Here is an 11,542-nt window from a genome sequence, read left to right as displayed (position 1 = left end):
CACCAACAACACAGACTTGTTTATGCCTTTACCTTTTACCTTTCGTATATATACAGGTTAGAGATTACAAAAGTTTTGGCTGCGAGCGGCGGGGCAGAGGGCGACCTTAAGAATCAGTCATATTTTAGGACAGCCCTTCCCCCTCCCCAACAAACACACACAAACTCCTGCTCCAGGTCCCCTGAATGGGACTTCTTAGGAAAGGGGGCGGAGCCCTAGGGCTGGTTGGCGAAGGCTGGGTCCTGCGAGGCGCGCCTGCGCCGTGCAGCCCCGTCCGTGTTCCAGCAGCAAGCTTCCGCTGGCGCTGGAGTTTCTTGAGGATGCAAACCGAGATGGAGGCACAGAGCCCCTTGGCCGAGGCCGGCTTCACCCAGGTCACCCGAAAAGGTGGTCGGCGGGCGAAGAAACGGCAGGCTGAGCAGCTGTCCGCACCGGAGGAGGGCGGGGACGCGTCCCGCATGGACACCGAGGAGGCCCGCCCTGCCAAGAGGCCCGTGTTCCCGCCCCTCTCCGGGGACGGGTTTCTGGTACTGGCGGGGACCGAGGGACAGGAACGGGGCAGGGGCCAGAGCCGGGTCAGGACGGTGGCCTCTGGGTGATGTTGAAGCTTCTTCTGGCCTGAAGCTCTTAGAGAGATGACTCTCCTGATGTTTAATTCGTCCAGTTAAAGGGGGCTTTTTGATAATCAGCTGTTGTTTCATATCTCCACCCACCCCCTATTCCTCCAGACAACTCCTGAGTTGTGTTTTCTTGTATCATAGGGTGGGAAAGAAGAAACCAGAAAAATTCCAGTCCCAGCTAACAGATATACTCCCTTAAAAGAGAACTGGATGAAGATATTTACTCCTATTGTGGAGCATTTGGGACTTCAGATACGCTTTAACTTGAAATCGAGGAATATAGAAATCAGGGTGAGGATAATATTAACCATTTTCAAATATACTGCGGTTTCTCATTTCTTCGGGGATGAAAAGGCATGAATAGACTTTCCTTAATGAGGCTTATTTTGTTGATTTTCTTCCAGTTTTCTAATATATTTTAGTGTTTGAACCTCTCAAATGCCTTCAAAATCTGCATGCAACACAATTATTAGTTGAACTCATAAGTTCGGCCTGAAATCATACTAAAATACCAGCAGTGTCTTAGAAGACTTTTAATAATGTTCTGTTTTAATTGAGAAAAGGCTTGGTAAAGAGGTTGTCATGTTTCAGAAGTATTTAAGTAAGCAACCAAAGTATTTGCTGCAGTACAGGTGCTATATATTTTAGTGGTATTTTTTTGAAAAAAAAAAGTATTAAGAATAAGTGTAAATTGTGTATAAATGTGTTTATTTACTTATTCATTTGTTCATTCCATGATGTCAGTCTAGGAGTTAGACGAAATTAGTAAACTTTGGGGTATTTTGGGGTTTTTTTGTTTTTGTTTTTTTAAATTATTTATTTAATTATTTTTGGCTGTGTTGGGTCTTCGTTGCTGCATGCAGACTTTAGTTGCAACGAGCGGGGGCTACTCTTCGTTGCAGTGCCCAGGCTTCTCACTGTGGTGGCTTCTCTTGTTGGGGAGCACGGGCTCTAGATGTGCCGGCTTCAGTAGTTGTGGTGCATGGGCTCTGTAGTTGTGGCGCACGGGCTCAGTAGTTATGGCTCACGGGCTCTAGAGCGCAGGCTCAGTAGTTGTGGCACACAGGATTAGTTGCTGCGCGGCATGTGGGATCTTCCCAGACCAGGGCTCGAACCCGTGTCCCCTGCACTGGCAGGCAGATTCCTAACCACTGCGCCATCAGGGAAGCCAGGGGGTTTTTTCAGGGTGCCAATTTTGTATCAAAATCAGTGACCAAAAGTAATTATATCTTTCTTTTTAACGATTCATTATCAGGACTGGTATAGACTCATCTCTTTTGAAGGACTAGAATAATGGAATAAAGCAGAGATGCACCGGTCTAAATAGTTGGCAAAGTTTAAAATAGAGAACTTGACAGTAGAATTCCTCTTTGTTCCCATTGGCACTTTCATTCAGGTTTTTATGGCTTTCTGCCAAAACCTCTTGTTTGCTTATAAGTGTCCTTTACCTCATTGCTTTAAACCTCCTTTCACCACTCCATCCTCTATGCCAGAGCCAGATTAATTTTCTCAGACCACACTGGTTTTATTGATATCTTGGTATTTTCAGTAATTCTGAAAGATAAAAGTTTTTGACTGAATTTGCCTTTCAAGTAGGAGTCTCATTCCCAAGTTCTCTCACCATCTCTTTGAACATTTTTCTGACCATCATTATGGATGGATTTGTTCTCTGAAGGCCCTCTCCTCCCTACTTCCTTTTTCTTCCTCAGTTTCATCATCTTTCAGGGTCTGGCTCAAGTTCTTTATCCTTTATCGTCAGTCCATTTTTCAATCTTGTCTTCAGGGCCTAAACGTTTATTGTGCTTAACTGTCTTGAATTGCAGCACCATCAATTTGGATTCCACTGACATTTGTTGATACTGCTTTGTGCCAGACACATAGCAGTGGTTTGGCAGGCACTACATCATTTTGGTCTTAAGGACAGCCCTATGAGGTAGATGACATAGCCCATCTAACAGATGTGAGGAAACTTGCCAAGGAGTTCCTTGGCCAAAGTCATCAATGCTAGTAGGGACTCTTCCATTCCAACCTCCTTATTTTACAGATGAGAAAACTCAAGACCTAGAGCATTCACGGGACTTGCCTAAAGTCACATATAGAGTTGCGACTGGGATCTCGTTTTATATGTGCCATTACACAACCCTGTATGGTTTCAAATTTGTCAAATATGTGGTCTCCTCAACTCGATTGTGAGTCTGTGTGGGGGAGGAGAAATGATGGTTTTGGAATCAGATCTGTGTTCAAATCTTATTTTTTTACTTTTTGGTACTTGAGTTTCCTCAAATATAAAATATTTATCTTACTTAAATTTAGGTTGACATGAAGATTAGAGCTGTAGTGTGTCAAGCACCTTTGTAGTACACATCATTTACAGGAATGGGCATCTTATGAATAGCACGTGTATCTGTGATTATCGAATAAACTCTTTGAGGGCAGGATCCCCTGCTTAAACCATTCTTGGTAATTAGTACTAGAGTTGTTGCTTTGGGAAAGAAAAATCAGCACAGGAATGATGGTTGAAGTTGGGTGATTAGATCAGGACTCCCAGGGAGACTGCACTGAAGGAGAAGAGAAGAGGACCAGCTTGGGTGGAGATGGGCCAAGGATGGAGGTCCTTCAGAATGGGAGCCATTGGAGGAATCTTGCTGGTAACTCCAGAGTCAGATCAGCCTTGGAGTACAGTAAGTCATTTGACAGTCTTTGGGGGGCACTGCCCAGTTCTGGAGTTAGCAAAGTTTTGTTTTGAAAATTAAACACGGTACTTACCTCACCAAAAACCGGGTCATAGAGAATGTATTGGGGAAGGGTGGTAGCGAAGGAAATTATAATAATTGGAAAGGTCAATCCTAGTAGTTTGTTAGAATATTATCTTTTTCATTCTGAGCTATAATTTGTGCTCCATAGCCCCACCTTTTTTTTTTTTTTTTTTTTTTTAACAGACTTGTAAAGAAACCAAAGATGTTAGCGCTCTGACAAAAGCAGCTGATTTTGTGAAAGCCTTTCTTCTTGGGTTTCAGGTAGAGGTGAGTGATTTCATGATATCTGAAATGGGGGCTCGGAAAATACGCCATATGACTGTCTTGATGGATTTGGGCTTTTTGTTTTTTGTTTTTTAATTTGAGTGTTGTCGTTCTACAATTTATGAGAGTTAGCGTAACACTCATTCGCAGGTGCCTGAACGGAAAAGCTTCACAGTGTGTATTTCTGTATTGTAGGACGCACTTGCCCTCATTAGGTTGGATGACCTCTTCCTAGAGTCTTTTGAAATTACAGATGGTGAGTGTATGGTGGTCTTTTCATATGAACTACTGGATGGTACTTTTGTATTGTTTTGTCTTGTACCTGAGTCTCAGCTTTCCAGTCACATCAGTTGAGTCGTGTTATTAGCAGCTTTTTCAAAAATGCGTGTTTTATGTCTTTCAGTAGGGAAATTTGGCTAATGATTAAACTTCCCATGGAAGTGGGTGATGCTGGGATGGCTTTCCTCCTGAGGTCTTGCTTTTCTCATTTAGTTAAGCCCTTAAAGGGAGACCACCTGTCAAGGGCAATAGGAAGAATCGCTGGCAAAGGAGGAAAAACCAAATTCACCATCGAGAACGTGACACGGACGCGGATAGTTCTGGCTGATGTGTAAGTATGTGATCTTGAGAAAATTATTGTCATAATTTATAGTTGATCGTCTGCTGGTTTCAAGAAGTGATAAAGATTGTATTTTACATATAACGTAGCCACTAAATCTTTGTCAGGATATGGTTCTGGATGAATAGTTACCTACTTTGAAAACAGATTTAGTTGAGAAAATCTTAGATATTATAGCTTTTTTCTCAATTAGTAATGAAGGAAATGTTTAGAATCACTGTTAAAAGAAATTATATGACAGGTGAAGATTGAAACAGTATCTCAGGAGAATCTATTAAATCAGTAGAGGAGAGCAAGGAGTAGGTGTGTTGAATGCCATCGTGAGGCTTTCCTTTAAAAAAGAAAAACATAAATGTAAATACACACACATGAACATATATATAAAGGCCTATCATAAAAGGAAGGTGCGCATTGCACATTGTGGGAAAAACTAGAGAGCAGTTATATGTGAACATCGATAAGATGATACAGGCTTAAAATAAGGGTGCAGGAAGTCAAGCTGGGATTACCCTTCCCTGCCGGAGGTGAAGCCGCTCTGTTGCCAGTTTGGGGTTACTGGCAGATGGCGCAGAGATTATATAATGCCGTGAAGTTGGGAAACGAAGCAGTTGACTGAGAGGAGGAGGGACCTGCCTACTGCTAAATCCAGAAATAATTTTATTTAAAATCATCTCATCTTTGCTCTGAACCAAGGGGCTCACCATTATTTTCGAATCTGAATTTTAGACTTTTTTTTTTTTCTTTTGCGATATGTGGGCCTCTCACTGTCGTGGCCTTTCCCGTTGCCGGACGTGCAAGCTCAGCGGCCATGGCCCACGGGCCCAGCCGCTCCGCGGCACGTGGGATCCTCCCAGACCGGGGCACGAACCCGCATCCCCCGCATCGGCAGGCGTACTCTCAACCACTGCGCCACCAGGGAGGCCCTAGACTATTTTTTATACTGTAAATAGAAAACTGTTAACACTACATTGGTGGCCCTGTTTACCTGAAGACAGGTGTGTTATAATTTTGACCTTTTATGACTTGAGCCTGGAGTTGGGACCACAGAGCCATGGGAAAAGCTCTTTTGAATTAGAAATTTCAAAAATTGAAATGTTTACCACACTTTAAAATATCATAAACAGCCCTAAAAGTTTTTGTTAATTTAGAAATTTAAAAATGTAACTGATTTGCTAGTCCAGTTATGGTGACACATCATATTAAGTTTATAATTTATAAATGTATCAGTGTATTTCTAAGGGTTAACTTAAAATTTACTCATTGAACTAATTTTTTAAACAGCTGTATTACAGTGTGGTTTACATACAATTAAAGTCACCTGTTTTAGATATATAATTCAATGGGTTTTTGGCAAATACTCTGCAGTCCTGTGATCCCACTGTGCTCATTTCCATCAACCCAAAAGTTCCTTGTGCATCTTTGCAGCCCCTCCCAATTCCCAGGCAATCACTCATTTCCTTTCTGTCACTATGGTTTTGCCTTTTCTCGAAATTCACATAGGTGTAAATACACAATATGTAGTCTTTGATATATGGCTTCTTTTAATTAGCGTGTTGTTTCAAGTTTCTCCATTTTGTTGGGGGTTAGTAGTAGGTTTTTTTTCAGTGCCAAGTACTGGCAAAGAAATGTAGTGTCTTGCAGTTTTTGCTGTAAATAGGCTAATTGGAATCCACCTGTTCAACAATTTATATTAGTTGTGATACAGCCATAAGATGGACTGTTATGCACCCATAAATGTTATTTTTGATAAGTTGCTGAAAACCTGGCAAAGATCACAGTAGGATGTGAACAAAATATAAAACTGAAAACCATTTGTTCCAGATACATTCAGGGTATCGAACGGGAAAGAATGTGACCTATGTGTCCTGGGACCTGTATGCCGTTCCAAGGACTGCCCCATTGCTTTGGTTGTTTTAGCAGCAAAACTACTCACACTGTATGTATCCTTGCTTCTGTATCTCCTCATCTTTCATGCTGTACTTCACAGAATTTTGTTTTCATCGAAGTTACACATACACATACTTTAAAATAATTCCTCCTGTCTGCTTCCATTTCCCCCTCCTCTGACGGAGGAAATTTCAAGTCTTCAAGTTCAGCTAGCTAACTTGTAAAAATTATTTTTCCTCTGTGTTTCCAAATATCTTTGTATAGCGGCTTAATTTTTTCCCCTCAGATTCACTGTTGCTTTTCTCCTGTGAAAGATGAAGATTTCTCTTTTGGACTTCCCCACCTCCGCCCGCATGCTCAACCTTTCCAGCGGTCCCGTTTGCTTGCCCCTCTCTCTACACTGTGGGTTTGGTTCGACTCGAGCTCAGTATTACCTGAGCATGAAATCGGTGCTCAGGGTATTAACAGCTGAGCCAGGTGGTGTACTGTGGTTACTTTATCTGTCCTCTTCAACTTTGTTGTCACGTGAAGAAATAATTCTTATGTTTCTGTGTGCTTTCTCAATATTTCAGTGTACTAATTGAATAGAGAGCCATACATTGTCTGTATCTCCGCTTGGTGGACTCAGATGCATCAGACATTTTAGAAGTCTCTCCTGGAGCCTTCTGTTCCAGAAGCCCTGCTACCCTCTGCCTGGCACACAGTTGCCATCCCGGCTCCTTCTTTCACCATTGCCCCTTTGGTGTTTGAATCTCTCGGTTCTTGGATTCTTTGTCCTGCGTCCTCCTTGTTTTGGTGGTGTAGGTAGTCCTGGAGCTCGCTTAGCACAGGAAGGACATTTTGTGAGACCTGGTTGGGAAGATGTCTTCTATTCTGGCTGAGTATACAAATCTGTTGTAAATCATTCTCATTCAGAATTCCTTCCTGCAACTTAATCTTCTAATCCTTCTATTCAGTTTTCTTAACATCCTGTTGTTGATTCATGAGTGCCTGAAAATTGCTTTTCTAATCTCACTGGTTTTGGGGTTTATTTTGGTTTGTTTTTCTTCTTTTCTCCCTGGAGTTTCTGTTTCTGTACTGCTTTATTCTGCTTGCTGGTTGTGCCTTCTACTCCTTTGCACTGGGTGCTTTCCTTGGATTCTGGTTCCTCAGTGTGGGCGTCATATGTTAAGGGTGGGGCCGTAAGGAGCAGACTAGAAACCTGGGCTCGGGATGCTTGTGGGTTGGCTAGGGGTGGGGGGCTGGTGGCCTGTAGGCTTCACTTAGGATGATTGCCAGCCTGTTTCTTTGGAGAAGCCCTGATGTCAGTATCTTTAGTCTTTCCCAATGAGCAGGCCAGGTTCCCCAGAGAAGTATTCTCCAGTCTCTCTGCTGACAGACTCTTGGAGCCCAGTTACGGAAGACAGTTGGAAGTGTTGCAGCTCATCATGCAGACGTTTGCTTGACATTGCCCCTGTTTTCGTCATGGTGCTCCTACTTCCACTGTGCCTGGTGCCCCTGGTCCAGCCCCCAGGTCTTTCACCTTCTGCAGTGAGCAGCCCCACCCCTTAATTTTACCAGAGTTACAGAGGGGTAGTAAGGTGGTTGCCTGGTCACCCGGAGTGGGGAAGGAAACCTGGGGATCATCCTGAGCAGACTTTAACTGATTCTCTTGTTTTTAGCCTCATTTTTACCCCACTTTCAGAAATGCCCGAGCCTTTGGAAGGGAGAGGGTTCTGTTTGACGTCCCCCCCGAAGATTTTGGTGTCAGTTTACTAAGCTTACTGATGTTTTGGAAGATGGGCAGAAAAGCAAAATGCTATGTTGTCAGTCTAATTTGAACCATTCGGCAAGGAATGCCCATTAAAAAGGTCTGGATGATCTCCAGAGAGTGGTGAAGAAATTTAAAGAGTCTTAAATCTTTTTTCTTTTTTCTATTTATTTATATTTGGCTGTGTTGGGTCTTCGTTGCTGCGTGCGGGCTTTCTCCAGTTGCAGCAAGCAGGCTTCTCATTGAGGTGGCTTCTCTTGTTGTGGAGCACGGACTCTAGGCACGTGGGCTCAGTAGTTGTGGCTCGCAGGCTCTAGAGCGCAGGAGTTGTGGCGCACAGACTTTGTTGCTCCGCGGCATGTGGGATCTTCCTGGAGCAGGGCTCGAACCCGTGTTCCCTGCAGTGGCAGGCGGATTCTTAACCCCTGCGCCACCAGGGAAGTCCCTAAATAATCTTTAGAAAGCTTTGCAGTTAAAATACAAATATGTTTTAACTAAGTACAATATTACCTGCATCTGGGTACTTTAATATTCCCAGCTCTGCCAGTGCGTCATCTCGGACAGGTGTTTTGATTTCTCACTAACTTGTTTCCTCGTATGTAAAGTGGGAATAACTTGTGCCTGATAAAGCTCATGCAAGGATTAAATGAGAACATGTATGTAAAGCCCTAGCGTATTGGAGAGCACTCAGTGGATAGGAGCCATTTATTCACCAAGGGTCTTAACTGAGTTTTGTTTTTTAATTTTTTATGTCTTTCCCTCATAATTTTTTACTGGGATATAATGCACTTATCATTCCCCTTCAGAGTGGTTTTCAGTATACTTACAGAGTTGTGCAACCATCACCACCACCTTTATTTAGGCATCTGTATCTGTCATGAGTTTCCAGAGTTTCTGGATCATGGGACTTAGTTAAGGAAATGCTTTTTGTTGCTAACCTGTCTCGCTTTATCTCTTGCAGGAAAGTTCACATCCTTGGTTCTTTCCAAAACATCAAGATGGCAAGAACTGCTATTTGCAACCTCATCCTGGGTAACAGCAGTTTCTTCCTATGTTGTTTTCTCTGAAAGAAAAGAATAGGGAATTTAGGAACTCAGATCACATTGGCAGGTCACTTTAGGGTCAGGGTGATCATAAAGGTAGCAAGCAGAAACTCTTGGGGGTTGACAAATGTGGGCCCAGAGAGAAAGCAGGAATATTTTTGCTTGGATTCCGTCTGCAAACCCGAGAGAAAGAGTTTATTGGATTACATTGCTTACATCATCGCTACGTCCCCTGATGAGGTGCACTAGGGAGCCCTTCCAGAATAGCAGGCAGCATTGTTTCAGGTTCAGCCGAAAGGGAGCTGCTGAGCAGCATCAGTCAGTCATCTTAATTGACTTACTTAGTCCCATTTTCAAACCACGAAGCACAGTCACTTGCGGTCAGAGCCGTGGGTTGTAGCGCTTGCTCGGGAAATGTGTGGTATTCACCGTGGTGCCCAGGTCAGTTGTGCCCAGGTCTGACTGGCTGCTTTTCGAAACATTTTGACAACTCGGTGTCTTTGGCTGTTAGGATTTAAAATGTTCTTTGGAGAATATTTATGTGGTTTCCTTTATGGTTCTTTTGTTGATTTAAGGTAGATCCAGCGGAAAATGTCCCTGTCCTTTGTAGAGTTGCAGACCATTTTCCATGTAGCATCTATATGTATATGTGTGGATAAGCTTTTTTATTTTCTCCTGCAGGAAATCCTCCATCAAAGGTTTATGGCAACATTCGTGCTGTGGCTAGCAGAGCGGCAGACCGATTCTGATTTCAAATCAGAGACTTTTTATCTTGTCTTTGAACTCTAGAGAAAAAGCCTTTCCCCTCTACAAGTGGTCACCAGACACCATGTGAAGAACTTTTCAGTCATGGATACCATTATTTATACTAGCACATTAAGTATAATTTATTTTTTCTGTTTTAAATCACATATAGATTTGCATAGTTTATAATCCTCTCATTTGGAGGGAAACTTATTTTAAGAAACAGTTCTGTATTAGCTTCTAAGTTTTTTGTTTATAAATTTAGAAAAAGTTATTTCTTCTCTATGAGTTGTAATTAAAAGAATTATTTCAGAAAACCTCTCTTGACTTGTGACCCTTAATACTGGATGGTGTGTGAATATTTTAGACCCAGGTCATAGCAGCAGTTTGGATATACTCTGTGAACCAAGGAAGGCTAATATTTGTACCTATTTTTGCAGTTTGTAAAATTAAAGACTACATCACAAGGTTGGTGTGAGGAAAGAGTTTTATTTTTTAAATAAGTGTTTAATGAAAGCAGTCAGACCTTACCAGTGTTTGGGTATACTTCTTCTTAGTAAAGGTGAAATATGATAAAAGAATATTTTTACCCCTAAGAAAACTACTATATTCTGCAAATGTAATAGATTGTTTTAACAGGTGTCTGCCTAAATGTTCTGATTTATATTATGCATTTTAATGAAAGAAACCTACTCCATTAAACTGTGTGATGTTATTCTCTTGTACATCTCTACAACTCTTGACCAAAACTTTAATGATAGGAGTATTAGAAAGTACATGTAAGAACTAGAAAAAGTGTTGTTTTTAAGTATTGCTATTAAGCTTTCTATTAGTTACATGTGCCACTATCCCAAACTAGTTTGTACATTGCATTGGGATTAGATACACTTAATATTACAGTGGGAATCCAGTGGGAAATTGCTGGAAATGTCCCAGCAGTAATTTTTTTTTTTTTTTTCGGTACACGGGCCTCTCACCGTTGTGGTCTCTCCCGTTGCGGAGCACAGGCTCCGGACGCGCAGGCTCAGGGGCCATAGGCTCACGGGCCCAGCCGCTCCGCGGCATGTGGGATCTTCCCAGACCGGGGCAGATGAACCCGTGTCCTCTGCATCGGTAGGCAGACTCTCAACCACTGCGCCACCAGGGAAGCCCAGCAGTAATTTTTTTATCTTTTGGCAACACAACAGCATGGAGAGTGTATGTGTATGTTGATATCATTTTACTCATATCCTTTTGAAAAGGAATTTGTCGGGACTGTCTTATTCTGGAGCCTGCAAAGGCTTCAGGAGGTACTTGCCTACCCCCCACGCTGTGTCCGGGAAGTTATATGCAAAATTGTGAGTACTTAGGGTGTACTTTTCTAAGGAATGGGTCCACAGTTTTAATCAGGTTTCCAAAGCGCTTGGCTGAGATGAACCATCGCTACGTAACCATGAACATTTTGTGTTGATTCTTAAAGAGCATAATTTTGATTGGAAAAACGGGTTTTCTATGTTAAAGTGAAGTAATCTTTTGGTATTGTTTGCATTTACTTCCTTTTGAAGATTTCTTACGTAGTTAGAACTATCAGTAATATAAGAGCAAATGTATTTCTTTGGCAGTTGCTAAAATTTGGGATACTGAACTTTTACCGTCTTGAGTTTTGGGCCTCTCCCTGGGCAAACATCCCCAACCCCCAGGGAATCAGCACTGCTTGGGGCTTGAAAGGGAAACAAAATGTTAGAGGAAACCCAGCTAATTCCTGGAATGGAATAATGAAGAAATAATAGAGGTAATACATCTGACTACATCACAGTGGTAGTTGCAGTGGGAGTTGATCTTGACCTGGATCAAGTCACTTCTTCAAATTCTTCTCTAAG

At 42.2% G+C, this 11,542-nt stretch overlaps 1 protein-coding gene across 1 annotated transcript; it reads left to right on the top strand.

The window, feature by feature from the left end:
* The first annotated feature begins 261 nt into the window (after positions 1-261).
* On the top strand, positions 262-10,048 carry PNO1 (partner of NOB1 homolog). The gene is made up of 7 exons (XM_007464090.1): positions 262-527; positions 762-911; positions 3,560-3,643; positions 3,836-3,896; positions 4,133-4,250; positions 8,858-8,928; positions 9,621-10,048. Exons 1-7 carry the CDS (start codon positions 321-323, stop codon positions 9,686-9,688), a joined length of 759 nt encoding a protein of 252 aa, XP_007464152.1. The 5' UTR covers positions 262-320; the 3' UTR covers positions 9,689-10,048.
* Positions 10,049-11,542: the final 1,494 nt, after the last annotated feature.

The sequence above is a fragment of the Lipotes vexillifer genome, unplaced genomic scaffold, assembly GCF_000442215.2.
Source record: "Lipotes vexillifer unplaced genomic scaffold, Lipotes_vexillifer_v1.1 scaffold311, whole genome shotgun sequence".
NCBI lineage: Eukaryota > Metazoa > Chordata > Mammalia > Artiodactyla > Lipotidae > Lipotes > Lipotes vexillifer.
Note: the sequence above shows the minus strand (reverse complement) of the source record. Positions and strands in the feature narration are given on the sequence as shown.

What these genes read in the sequence shown, in the direction of transcription:
- PNO1 (XM_007464090.1), top strand. Translation starts at nt 321, where the DNA reads ATGCAAACCGAGATGGAGGCACAGAGCCCCTTGGCCGAGGCCGGCTTC. An exon ending in CGAGGAATATAGAAATCAGG is followed by an intron (nt 912 to 3,559) that starts GTGAGGATAATA and finishes TTTTTTTAACAG; the next exon opens with ACTTGTAAAGAAACCAAAGA. An exon ending in TATTTGCAACCTCATCCTGG is followed by an intron (nt 8,929 to 9,620) that starts GTAACAGCAGTT and finishes TTTCTCCTGCAG; the next exon opens with GAAATCCTCCATCAAAGGTT.